This window comes from Pocillopora verrucosa, chromosome 5, assembly GCF_036669915.1.
Source record: "Pocillopora verrucosa isolate sample1 chromosome 5, ASM3666991v2, whole genome shotgun sequence".
Lineage (NCBI taxonomy): Eukaryota > Metazoa > Cnidaria > Anthozoa > Scleractinia > Pocilloporidae > Pocillopora > Pocillopora verrucosa.
The window spans coordinates 10,100,882-10,115,444 of record NC_089316.1 but is presented as its reverse complement, the minus strand read 5'-3'; the positions used below and the strand labels follow the sequence as shown (position 1 = coordinate 10,115,444).

Here is a 14,563-nt window from a genome sequence, read left to right as displayed (position 1 = left end):
TCCCAAGAGGCTGCGCTTGATTAAATATTAATCGGGGGCTTTTGTTCTGAGAGACTTTTCTTTTGTTTTGTTTGTCACGAGATACTCAGTTGAACTTTACTTTGAATTGTGTATGAGATGCACTGTTAACAATTTATTTTTGAACAAATGCTTCTCGTGAGTACGATGTAATTCTGGAAGGAATATATTATTTACTGGAATATAATTGGAACGCAACAGTTTGGATTTTTACGATCCTTGATCGACGTTCATTGAAATTCTTCTCAACGAGCTGTGTCTTTAATCTCTTCGTACCAATGTGTAAACTTATGGAAGTAAAAATAAAAATGTCATTCCTTTGTCACGGGTGTGTGCAAAAAAGAAATCTGAATTGACGAGCAGATTCGAACTTCAGACCTTCGGATTTAGTGATGCATTACTCTACCTTTGAACTACAAAGAACTCGTTGGGGTGCAACGAAATAACCTAAATCCGGTCAGCTAGTCATTCTGTATTTTTGTGAGAGCTGTTCATCTTAAAATTTATCAAGAGACTTCTCAATTCTTTTTGGATCGCAGCGATCTTGCGTTGCTCCATGCAGACGTATCGTGAGACGCTTTGGGCTCCGCTCATATCAAAAATAACATTAGATATTTAGTCAAGAGAGATTACTCAACAAAAAAGAAACCCATCTATCATAACCTCTGATTATTTCAATTCAACCTTTAATTTCAATAAATTTAAATGAAAGTTTCAATCATAGAAATGTACTGCTTTATATCATTATTATTATTATTATTATTATTATTATTATTTTTACTCTTATTATTGGTATCAATATTTTCAACACATTTATCTTGAGGCAGATCTTCCCTTTTAACATATTCTCTTTATCAAAAAATCCTTAACGAAAAGTTAATTTCAGATGCAACTGTCAATTCACTCATGCTGTTCTTCCTTTCCGTCTGATACTATGAGCGAGCGTCAAAAAAAATATATTGTGCACTTTCCCTCGCGTGTATCCTCTCTCGCACGCACGATCCTTTGAGCAGGTCACGCAACGTTTTGTTCTGTTTTGTTTTGTTTTGTTTTGTTTTTTTTTCTTGAAGAGTGCTACCATTCGACACTCTACGGAGGCAGCAAAGAAAATCAGGACATGTCTTGGTTTGTGAAAAAAGATAAAAACATCCTTAACTGTATCGCGATCGATTCCTGTCAAGTCAGATAGCTATTATTGGTTGCAACATTCAGCTACTCTAATATCTTCAGGTCTTTAGAATTTAGACAGTCAGATTCGTATCCAGACGAACTGCTCACGTCACCATAGCACCCTTCACTGTCACTGAAGAGTGAGGTGCCCCCCACAGGACCATCAGATATTGCTTCCTGGCAAGTCAGAGCACGTATGTGATTAAGGCGTTCCTGGGCGTGATCAATCTCTGTGTTGAAGCCCATCTCAACTGCCATGTCTCTTGCCAAATTTGCGTATCTCTCTGCCTCTGTATAGTTCCCTTTCCGGTATTCCAGGTCCGACATGACCAAGTTGAATTGCACTTTGAGACCCTCGGCTATTACCGACCAGTATTTTTCTTTCAGTGTGTTCAAACACTGCTTGCTTTTCGCGATCGCATCTTTACTGACATCGCGTTTACGCGCAGCTTCCGTGCGACAGTCTAACAATAGCATCGCCATTTTTATGAGAGCGAAATGGTGTTTCTTCACGTAGAGTTTGCCATCTTCATTTTCCAGCTTTGTACAGAGGTCAATACATGTTTCCAGATTTCTTAAAGTTTCATTCACCTGTTGCGGGCTTCTATAAGCTGTGAGCACAATGAACTCCAGCAGAACACCCGCGCGTTCATAAACGATGAAACTCTTGTCGAGATGCGCGTGACACCCTTGACTGTTCTGTTCTGCAAGATCCACGAACCGTTCAGCCTCTCCTAAGTTCCTCTGTCGCCTCTTCACGCCGGCCTTGTAACTAAAACCTCTACTACGGAGAAGTTCTTGATTTTCCGCGCGATCAATCATGCTGAATGCATCATCGATAATCTGAAGAGAGATCTCTAGCTGGTTTCGGTAACAAGCTACCACGCTTTGTTCCAGTTTAATACCTATTTGAGTGTCTGCATCAGCAAACTCTAACAACAGATCGTTCGCGTGTGTGTCAAAATCATCCCACTTGGCATTGTCACGGAGAGACTGTAGTTCCTTCATCACCCTTAAGGATCTTTGGTAGAGTACTGTGCGCTCTTCTGAGAGGGGAGCTGCGGTCAACTCAAGCGAAGGCGGAACAATTCTCACAGCTTTCACTTTTTTTCCCGTCTTCCCAGATCTTGACGGGATCATGTTCCCTGTTTCTAGCGTGAGGGAGATTTCACTGATCGTTTCATTCACAGAAGTCGTCCATAAGTTTTTCTTTCTTCCTCGCCTTTTCGAATGAATGGGGTGAAGAAAGAACGTTATCTTGTACTTGGTGTTCGGTTCGTGAAAGCGGAACAGAAATCCAACAACCCCGATCATACTTCCGTTCGCTAAGCTTTTATTTTCGCTTTTTATTCGTTCGCTCTGGAAGTCAGGAATTTTCAGGCAAGATTCGCTAGGCTCAACGTGGCTTACTGATACACTGACATCGTACTTGTCTGCGATGTCGAGCGCTTCTGTTGAGTCTTGGTTCCTACAAACCAATATTTCTACCAAATGATCTTCGCGGCGATCAGGAAAGCCGTTCCTTCTACGACTAAAGTTCAGACGTTCATCTCGGGGCTTCGATAGTTCTCTCAACACTGGAGCAAGCTTATCATTGTGACTTCCCTCTCCAGAATTTTGCGTAGCGAGTGAAGGATCCAAGGAATCAAAGTTCGTCGTATTTCTTCTTCCTATTTGCACGAAAGATGCGTCAATATTTAAGTTCAAACCAGGAGCCTCTTCGCTAGTATTCATCACGTCTCCTTCCCCGCTTGAATGACAGTTGTGAACGTTTTTACTATCGCAATCCAATGTGCTTGAATCGAAGCCGTTTTGTACACCTTCGTCGAAGTCTCGAACACTGTTAACCATGTCGAGTGGTGAAACGCATCGTCTGCTTTCCTCTGAATTCCGTTCGTCAAAGGAGCAAAACATTTCTGTGCTATGTGGGCAAGAACTTTCTCGTCGACTGTAAGTGTTATTTATCCGTTAAGTCTCAGCGATAAAAAAGCGATTAGAAGTCGTTTGATTGAGCCGAAGACATCTTCGAATCTCGTGCTTCACTGTTGTCACTTTCGAAAGTAAAAAGCAAATTTTACGCAGCCGGTGGTGCTGAATTGTATAATCATGTAAACACTTTGTCAGGGGATTCCCCAGTGATCCAACAAGACCAAAATAACGATTATCGTTATTTCTTAATTGGCCCTGAGATAACGAATGGCATAATTTCAGTGCATGTGTGAGACCTTCGGGCTCGAAGCTTGGGAACTAGTATTCAGGGAAAGATAAAATGGCGGCTTACGGCGGCGAAGGAAATCTCAGTAGTTTAATATTTTAGCGTGAAAAGGCTTGGGTGTTGTGATCTGGTTCTCAAGTAAAAAAAAAAATCACGGTCTGCAATGGCCCTACCACCTTTTGAACAACAAGAAAACATTGAAACGGTGGTAAAAAGCAGCAAGTTTCGAAGTCTAAACGAAAGATGGGTAAGCTGAGTTTCAGTCAAATATCATGACATTTGGGATGTAATTTCGATACCGAATAAATAGTTCTACATGGTTATACACGCATAGGATTCTGTTGTGTTCACGTGAAGGCCATTTCAGCCATTCCTGCCACTTGTAAGTGGTAGGAAATAAAAGATATGCCTACTTGTTTCGTATTGAAGCCCTGTGAAATCACAAATTTGATTTATTTCTTCTTTGTTTTAGGTGGTCATTATCCATTATTTTTGGAAGTCGATGCTGATGAGAAAGAAAAAATGTTTACGATTATTTCTTCTCTCGAACATTTTACTATTTAGGTACCAAATAATCTTGATACTGAAGACCATTGCATCCTATTATGAAAAATTTACCCTGATTGCTTTGTCAACATGTATGATGTAATATACCTTGTGATTTGTGGGATTTTCACATGTAAACTAGAAATACCTGTAGAGGGTAATGATGTACTTAATGCAAAGTGTTTTGGTACAAAGTCTGCCTTGCTGTAATCTACCTGAAGGTGCTTTTTATATGCTAGTAACACTTGCACAGCCCAGTCAAAATGTTCTTTAGTAGTAGACAAGCTGGCTGCTGTAATTATAGGCAACAGAGGCCAAACCTCATCCTGAAAAGCAGTCTGAAAGGTGTGAAGTCAGTGGAAGATACTTCATCGTAGGCGGCCAAATTGCAGGCTGTCAGCCCATTTTGAGTGAGTAGTTAAACTCAAGATCGGCTATTTTAACTAATTTTATTGAGAGCCAAATCCTGCAAGGCTTATATTCTGTATTAATTTGAAGTGTTACTTTTATGTTTCTTATTTTGCAGTAAGTGGGCTTGTTGTGGCCATCTTTCTCTCAAACATTTTTTTCAGCCTAGTCAAAACTTTTTTTAGAAGTAGGCAAGCTGGCTATAGTAATAGAAGGTAGAGGCCAAACCTTGTCCAGACTAGACGCCTAACAAATGTTCTGTGTGGACAGCCAAATCCCTGGTTACCGGCACATTTTGACTAGGCTATTTGTTATTTAGCTACTAAGTAATCTTATTTTTAAAGATTACTGCATTCCTTTTTAATAATTTGCTGCCAATTGTATGCTGTATATAGCTTATGATTTGTGTGATTTTCAAGAGTAAATTAGAAATACCTGAAGATGGTAATGATGTACTAGATAACGTACTTGATGCAAAGCAATTTTGGCACAAAGTGAATGCCTTGTCCTCAGGTGATTTTAACATGCTAATAAGATTTGTTATTCAAATAATTTACATCAACTGGAATGGGAATATTGAAAGAAAAATAATAATATTTAACCATAACAAGTTTTGGTTTTATGTCCAAATTAAGCACTTAGTTGAAGATCACTGCACTGATCAGGCCCAGAAGGCCAAAAAAGTGCTGTCTGCTGTTAGTTTAATTTTTGTCATTTCTATTGATTTATTTCATTTATCAATGTTTCTTTGAGTTATAATTAATTGACCTCTTTCAATAGTGCAGGTTCGCTCATGTAACCTAATCCCACATGTATGTATGTACAATCTCAGTTGAAATTTTGAGTGGCAGGCAAGCTGGCAATAGTAATAGGCAGCAGAGGCCAAATCTTGTCCTGAATAGAAGTCTGACATGTGTGAAGTTGGCAGCTATTTCATTGTAGGTGGCCAAATTGTTGGCTGCAGCACATTTTGACCTGGCTGATTGTGTGTGTTATGTATGTGTTCTTCTTTTTAGGTGTTAAACAGGTCAAAGTACTGAAAAAAACCTCTGTGATAACTTGGTAGTCTAAGATGTAAAAATTTTTAATAATAAGGTAAAACTTGATCATTCTTAAGAGTTTGCATCTGTTATAAAAGTTTTGGGGAGAGTTAGGGGAGCATTATTTCTACAAATGTTATTAAAAAGTAACAAAAAAATAAAAAGAACTAGGGCAAAATCCCAATTTGCTTTAAAAGTTTATTTTATTAAGAGCATAATTCTGGATATAGCTTGGGATTTGTGTGATTTTCACAAATTGTTAGGTTGTTATGTAAACTTAATTTACAGGAACCTTGTTAATTTTCAGCTTCAAGAACAAGTACATAATTGCAGGAAAAGCTTGAAGCTTGAAAAATTGATTGATGAAACTGGAACAGATGTCATGAGATTTGTACAATAGGTTGGCCTGGGAGGGACCAAGAATTAAAGAATTCATTGATTCTCTTACACCTTTTGTCTGCATAGTGTGCTTCTGTGGAGCTTAGTTATTGCTGTAGAAAACTTTTTTGGAGGGCCCCTGAGATCACTCACTTTTGAGCTAGTTGCCCCTAGGGAAGAGGATATCTGTACTTATTATCTCCCTTAGGGGGGGGGGGTGGAGGGTTAAAGACTGATTCTTCTCCAGTAGCCACAAGTACCCCTGCATATGGAAATTTTGAACGCTATTAAAGGGCTAGTACCCTCATTTCATACTTGAATTTCTAATTTAGTGTAAGTTATGACAAATAATGAATGTAAATTCATCTTGGTTGTACCATAGTTAGTAGAGGAGACTGGTTATGAAAGTCGGCAATCTTCAGAGCGCGAAACAATAGGGCCGCTTCTGATGTTGAACGTACCTGTCACGTGATCGCGACGGTGCACAACTTTCAAAGATGGCGGATGCAGGAGACGACACAAGCGACTAAATACAGGAATGGCTCCGACCTGTGATTGGATGATAAAAATAGTAAAAGTAAATAAGTTATAGCTTAACTCCTTGCTCGTGAGTATTGTTCACCGCGTGTCTCGAAGCGGAACAATAAAATATCAATGTTAGTGAAAACACCGATGTGTCAAACAAGAAATGGTTACTTGCGTTGCGAAGGGAAGGCAGCCTTTCTTGCTCAGCGAGGTCGTTCAGCGATATTCCGGCGATGAAAACGTCATCTACTGACTAAACTCATTTAGTCAGTTCAGGCGGACGATCAGAGACTAGAGCCATTCCTGTATTTCACCGCTGACAAGAATAGCTCCGACTCAAACGTTTATTAATTTTTTTTCAGTAATTTTTTAATAATTTTTAAACAATTTTTTTAAAAAAAGAATTTAAAAAATTTAAAACTAAACTAGTGAGCAGCGCTGTGCGAACAGTAGTTGCAAAACTTCTTTATTCTCTGACGCGTTTAGTCTAGCTGTCGTAAACTTCTTCAGGGAGTTTTACAAATCAACACCAAACGCCTATATTTATAAGCCATTGTCAGCGGCCATTGCGGGGGCCAATGACCATAAGGGCTTGGCCGGACATACGAGCAGGAATAGGCAAAGCTGTGAAAAATTTGAAATTTTCTTCTGAAAATTTTTTAGGCAAGGTGAGAAATATTTTTGGGAGCCACGGTTTTTAGCTAAAAATTTTCAAATTTGAAAAATTTAAGCGGCTTTTTACAGACGATGCCAGGAAAGTAGTTGGCAAATTAGGTTTGGATGGCTCGTGTACTTTACAGAAGATGTGGTTTATGTTCTACTTATTCTTTCTTAAATTTAAGTGGTATAAATACCTTGTCTGAAACAGTAGTGGGATACAATAGCAAACGAGGTATACTCGTTCCAAGACAGCGTCATGTGATGAACAACCTTCACTAATTTTAAAACAAGTTTTATAAAATCATTTTACTCTTTCTTGTTATGGCCAAAAACTGTTCGAAGATTGGTTGTACCATCACTGCAAACAGTCAAGGTACTTCGACATGATTCAGTGCGAGAGCTACTGCAACTGGCTTGACCGGTAAGATGTTTTTTTGGTTTGGTTTGTTTTTAGGTCTAGTGGAGTTGTTAGAAATTACCAAGCAAAATTAATCCGTGACTTTCTTCCTTTATGTGTGAAGAGCCCGATGAATGGATTTGTCCTTCATGTGAACAATAACCTTGAAAATCAGTTTTCCACGAAAAAAAAACCCCTCGATTGCGACCAAGCCTTATTTCTTCAGCAGAGCATGCTGTAAATTAAAGACATTGGTCGCAGCGTCACGCAACATTGCGTGATTTTCCAGACGTGACATGCAGTTGCTGCATTATTTTAAAACTTGGAAACTACATGGCCCTATACTAATTAAAGAGGCCTTCATTTGCAAGCACTGTAGACTACAACTTAAGAAGAACATAATAAATCGCTCTTTCAGTTTTTATCTCAGTGTATAAATTATTTAGCCGGAACGAAAAAAATATTAATATACGCATGAGTTGGAGCCATTCCTGTCTGCGGTGAAATACACGAATGGCTCCAGTCTCTGGTCGTCCGCCTAAACTGACTAAATGAGTTTTGTCAGCGGAACTTGTCAGCGGATGACTTTTTCTTCGCCGGAATATCACTGAACGACCTCGCTGAACAAGATAGACTCTGCCTTCTCTTCGTTATGTAAGTAGCCATTTCTTGTTTGACTCATCGGTGTTTTTACATTGGTATTTCATTGTTCCGCTTCGAGACACGCGGTGAACAATACTCACGAGCAACGAGTTAAGATATAACTTATTAACTTTTACTATTTTTATCATCCAATCACAGGTCGGAGCCATTCCTGTATTTAGTCGCTAGTGGAGACGACTTATTCTTGTTCGGCGATGATTTTGAGGCAATTTTAGACCTTCTTGACGAAGATGAATCACTACAGGAACAATTTTCAACTGTTGCTAGTGAAGTAAGTGCCAATTATATAAACATTCACCCGTACTTAGTCTGTTTCCAAAAGAATTACGGAGTTGTACGCGACTGTGCTGTCACGCCAGCCAAAAAACAGTAAATAAAACATTGATCCGACGGTTTCGATGATTCTTTTCCCTCTATACTCTAGCAATTTCATAAAAAAAGCGTTCAATTTCTTTAGCAGAAGAGCTCTGGATGCTTTAGGTGCTGAATTTGCCCGATTATACTTTGTTTTGAGAAGACTTCACGGGGCATGCAACGACAACAACAAACTCGATATTGGCAAATGTGTCTTTAGGAAAAAAGACCAGTGACAGTAGATCGTTGAAAGTCGAGGCCTGAAGACTACAATATTATTGAATTATGATTTGATACTTTTTCGTTTTCAGGTCGAATCAACAGAGATCGTGTGCAGCGACTGTGGAAAAAAGTACAAATCAAGAGGAGGCTACCGAAGGCACAGAGCTACAAAGCACAATGCAGATCAAAACGCACATCATTTAACTTTGACGCCAAGCATTCTTGCCGAGATAGTAAACAATGCTTTGAAGAACATTAGTGAAAGGGAAGTATGGTTGTGCAGGTTATATCCAGCAGTCCTTAAAAAAAATAAAAAGGTATTTTTCTGAATTTAAAAAAAAGTGTTCTTGCTTCAAAGTAAGTGCATGATATGTCATTCAATTAATGCTCTAGCAGAGTTTTTGTTTGAAATGTCAAAATCAACTTCATGAGTAAGGACAAAAAAAAAGGCAATAAGAAAATGTTCTTCTGTATCCTTTATGTCAATTTGGGCTGAAAAACACGTTTTTGTTCCTTTTGCAAAAATTAGCTTATTTCACGACCAAAAACGATGCAAACAAGCTTAAACGTTATGTTTTCAGCAAAACAGCGATAGAATCTGCGAAAAAACAATGGAGACAAGCTAACACACAGTGTTCTCAGTAAAATTTGGGCCAAAAAAAACCCTAAAAACCAAAAAAAAATATTGCGCTGACTTACCCATTTTTTACCCACTGAAAACTAGCTTGAACCTACATGTTTTTCACAAGATCGCGACGAAATCTGTCTAAAAACTCCAAAATACGGCAGAAATGTACGATTTTTGCAAAATTTTTCGCTAAAGTTGACAAAAACACTCAATTCGACTGAAAAACACGTTTGTTTTTTTTGCAAAAATAAGCTTATTTCAGTTTTAAAAACGCTGCAAAAAAGCTAAAACACAATGTTCTCAGCAAAATAGTGCATAGTGCAAGAGTCTGTGGGAAAACACAAAAACCAAGCTTAAACCCAGTGTAAATTGATAAAAAGGCCCGAATTGCACATTTTGGCAGTTATTTTGGCAAAAAATGGTATATTTTGATTTCAAGCAAACTTTCAAGTAGTTGTTAAAGTTTAGAGCCAAACACAATACCAAAAAAAAAATTGGATGTTTTCAGAAAAAATTGTAACCCTCAGCCTAATCATAATCCCACCCTACCCAAGCCCTAACTCTAACTCTAGCTGCGAGCTATCCTAACCCTAACACTAGCCCCGGGTTAGGGTTAGGGTTAGGGCTAGGGTTAAGAACGGAACTTTTCACTTCAGTCAAAATGATGCAACTGGTTAACATGGTCCAACCAGCCAAAACAAGATAAAATGGTTTAAACGGTGAAAAGATTTTAATTACGTGACATAGTCCAATTGGAAGAAACGATCTCACATAGTAAAATGGTGCAACTGGTTAACATGATCCAACTTGTTAAAATGATGCCAATATCTAAAATGGACAAACTGGTTTCAATGATCCAACCAGTTGAAATGGTCAAACTGGATAATGCATGTGTAACCAGTGAAATTGGTTCAAATAATTCAAGTAACCAACCTGGCAAGGATGGTAACATTAGTTAAAAAGATCCAGCATATTACAGTGGTTCAACTGGTAAAAATAATCATCCAACTACTAAAAGTTATTGAACACCAATCAAAATTAATCCAACCGCTTCAAATAATCCAACTGGTCAAAATTCTTCAAGTGGTTATTTAAGTGAAAAAGGTGACAAAATCTTCTTGAAAATATTTTTGAAGAGGCTTACACCCTTACCCTAAACACTAACCCTACCCCCAAACCCTAATCCCAAACCTTCACCCTAGCCCTAACCTATAGCCCTTAACCTAGACCTAACCCTAACACTAACCCTAACTCCAACCTTCTCTATCTATCCTGTAAGTGTACCAGTCGGCCTATCGTTTGTTTTTCAGTAAACTTTCAAGTAGTTACTGAAATTTACAAACACAATACCAAAAACCCTGCAATTGAATGCTTGTAGAAAAATATTAACGCCAACCCTAAGCATAGCCTCACCCTAGCCTTAACCCTAATTCTAACACTAAACCCCGCTAACCCTAAGCCGCTAACCCTAACCCTGATTGTAACACTAAACCCCTCTGACCCGAAGCAACCCAAACTCTAACCCTAACCAGGTAATGGGCTCCTGCCCTAACCCTATCCTCAACCCTGAAACCTGACTTAAACCCTTTACCATAGCTTAGGATTGGTTTGGGGTTTGGGTTAGGTTTAGGATAGCACAGAGTTAGAGTGAGCACAGGACGAAATAGCATGATTCCGTAATTCGGAGAAATGAAACTCTATGTTTCCACGTCATTCACTTCTTCCTTGGACCTATTATGTTTCCGTTATGATTCCTGAACGGAAATATGACGACACGTTTCCGTTGCATTCCTGTCAACGGAATATTATCGTCGCCTGTTTCCGTTACGTTTCCTTGTACGGATTCAAACTTTTACCGTCAAGTAAAACATATATATATATATATATAAAGTGCTGTACAGTTCTTACACCACGTTACCATGAAGACGTGATCGTTCGAGGACAACAAAGGCAAATTGACGTGCATTAGGTGTGTACATTCGTAGGAATCATAAGAAGTCCTAGAAGCTTCGATGTTTTACACTGAGCTATGTGCATGTTAATTTTGGAACTGTTTCGAAACCTTAAAAAATTGAATCTTTTAAACTTACTCTGTACTTAGATTTTTAAGCAGCTGGATCATTTGAGCCAGTTTAGTCTCTCAAACCAGCAATACAATACTTGGCTAACTGGATAGTTTTAAGGTTAGGGTTAGGATTTTCAAGTAGGCACACGCAGTTGTGTGGATATTGTGGTACATGGAGTTTAGTAGAGTGTAGATTTTAGCAGTATTTGCCATTGTTGACATATTTATAAAATTATGGTTCCAAAGTGCGTGTCACTGTTGAGAACCCAAGAATATCATGAGAAAGTCGCCGATGGATTAGCCATAAAAATAAGCCCAACTCTGAGTCAATGCCAAACCACAAGAAAGTTGTGAAACTCGCGCCAATGTAAAAAAAAAAACAACTGAGGTTCGAAGTATGGGTCGATGCTGACATCCTATGAAAATCATGGGAAAGTCGAGGAGATTGGTCATGGTACCAACCAATGCCACTTTCCCATGAAAGTCAAGAAAGCTGTGGAAACTAGCCAACATATGCTAGAATGACAATCTTCAATAAAATTCATATCTAATAAGGATGTGTGAAATGGCCAATATCGCTCTTGGCTGAGATACTGGTTTGCCGTGTTTTGGCAGTTATTTTGGCGAATATGGTTAAAATCAAATCTGTGCAAAAACAGTAAAATCAACGAATTATTGAGGTTCATCAACATAGGGAGGATCCTCTTAGTCTAGAGAAAAACTTCTGCCCACGGCTAAAGGCGTTAAATTAATAAATTGATATATCTGGGCGGCATATCAAACAGCAACACTAAACTTCTCCTTTCTCACAGCTTTTTCCCCTTTAACATCTTTGTTCATTCCATTTTTTTTAAAGTAAAAACTCGTTTTGGAGGCATAAAGGTCTCTAAAGCAACGTTTCAAGATTTTATGGCGATCTTGTGAAAAACATGTAGTTCCAGCTAGTTTTGAGGGTTTTGGCAGCTATTTACACAAAAAGTGGGTAAAATCAGCCCAATTTGTTGTGTTTCTGACGGTTTTTACGCGTTTTTTCCCCATATTTTACTGAGAACACTGCGTTTTAGCTGGAATAAGTGTTTTCACATGGATTGTATCCCTATTTTTTTAAAGACATCGTGTTTTTGAATGTAAAATAGGCTGATTTTTGCAAAAAAAAAAAAAACGTGTTTTTCAGTTCGAATTGAGCGCTTTTGTCAACTTTTGCGTAAAATTTGGCAAAACTCGTGCGTTCTGCCGGATTTTGGTGTTTTTAGATAGATTTCATTGCAATTTTACGAAATACATGTAGTTTCAGCTAGTTTGCAGCGTTTTGGGCTTGAGACCGGCAAGAGTGATGGTAGACACTCTTAGCAGAGATAATTGTGCTAGCAGATATTAAGATTTCACCTGTAAAGACAATAAATTAATTGAACACAAGAAAAAGGAAACTTGATAAAAAAAATTAGAATAATGGCGGGGAGAAAAGAGGGCAGCACTAAAGATCATCTACTTGTGTTCTTGAAGCTGAAAATTAACAAGGTTCCTGTAAATTAAGTTTACATGATAACCTAACAATTTGTGAAAATCACACAAATCCCAAGCTATATCCAGGGTTTTCTCTTAATAAAATCAACTCTTAAAACAAATTGGGATTTTACCTTGGTCCTTTTTTTTTAACTTTTTATGTACATTATTAATGTATAAATAATGCTCCCCTGACTCTCCCCCAAATTTCCAGAACAAATGGAAACTCTTAAGAATGATCAAGCTTTACCTTATTATTAAAAATTTTTACATCTTGAATTATCAAGTTATCACAGAGGATTTCTTGGTACTTTAACCTGTTTAACACCCTAAAAGAAGTGCACATATATACTACACACAATCAGCCCAGTCAAAATGTGCCACAGCCGACAATTTGGCTGCTTGCCACAATATAGCTGCCGCTAACTTCACACTTTTCACACTTCCATTCAAGACAAGGTTCAGCCTCTGCTGCCCATTACTATCACCAGCTTGCCTTCCACTCAAAAACATTTCGACTGAGCTCATACATACATACATACACACATATGTGGAGATAAGGTTACATGAGCAAACCTGCACTATTGAAAGAGATCAATGAATTATAATTCAAAGAAACATTGATAAATAAAATAAATCAATAGAAATGACAAAAATCAAACTAACAGCAGACAGTACTCTTTCAGCCTTCTGGACCTGAGAAGTGCAGTGATCTTCGATTAAGTGCTTAATTTGGACATAAAACCATGATTTTTGTCATTTCTATTGATTTATTTTATTTATCAATGTTTCTTTCTGTATTTTTCTTTTAATATTCCCACTCCAGCTGATGTATATTATTTGAATTACAAGTCTTATTAGCATGCAAAATCACGTATGGACAAGGCACACACTTTGTACCAAAATAGCTTTGCATCAAGTACATTATCTAGTACATCATTACCATCTTCAGGTATTTCCAATTTACTTGTGCAAATTACACAAATCATAAGCTATATACAGCATACAATCAGCAGCAAATTATTAGAAAGGAATGCAGTAAATTTTAATAAGAATATTACTAAGTAGTTAAATAACAAATAGCCCAGTAAAAATGTGCCCGTTGCTGGGAATTTGGTTCTCAATAAAATTAGCTAAAATAGCCAATCTTGAGTTTTACTGCTCACTCAAAATGGGCTGGCAGCTTACAATTTGGCCGCCTACAATGAAGTACCTTCCGCTAACTTCACACTTTTCAGACTGCTTTTCAGGAAGAGGTTTGGCCTCTGCTGCCTATAATTACTACAGCCAGCTACTACTCAAAAACATTTTGACTGGGCTGTGCAAGTGTTACTAGCATATAAAAAGCACCTTCAGGTAGATTACAGCAAAGCAGCCTTTGTACCAAATGCTCTGCATTAAGTACATCATTACCCTCTTCAAGTATTTCTATTTTACTTGTGAAAATCCCAAAAGTCACAAGGTATATTACATTATACATTCCAGTTGACAAGGCAATCAAGGGTAATTTTTTCATAATAGGATGCAATGATCTTCAGTATCAAGATTATTTGGTACCTAAATAGTATATCATTCAAGTCAAAGTCAAACTTTCGGCGGCGGTCATGGCGGCTGCTCTGCGTTTACGTTCCGCCGTTTGCTCCATTGTAGTGTATCTTTTGGTTAGTTTGATAGTCTGTAAACTGGCCGAATGTCCACAGAAACGATCCAGAGATGAAAGATTATCTAAACTGACGGTAGCAAAGACTGTGAACACAGTAAACATCAAAGC

The 14,563-nt window shown here is 38.0% G+C and overlaps 1 protein-coding gene across 1 annotated transcript; it reads right to left on the bottom strand.

Moving 5' to 3' along the window:
* Nucleotides 1-726: 726 nt before the first annotated feature.
* Nucleotides 727-3,404, bottom strand: LOC131796283 (uncharacterized). The gene has a single exon (XM_059113870.2). It carries the CDS (start codon nt 3,100-3,102, stop codon nt 1,231-1,233), a length of 1,872 nt encoding a protein of 623 aa, XP_058969853.2. The 5' UTR covers nt 3,103-3,404; the 3' UTR covers nt 727-1,230.
* Between the last annotated feature and the right edge of the window lie 11,159 nt (nt 3,405-14,563).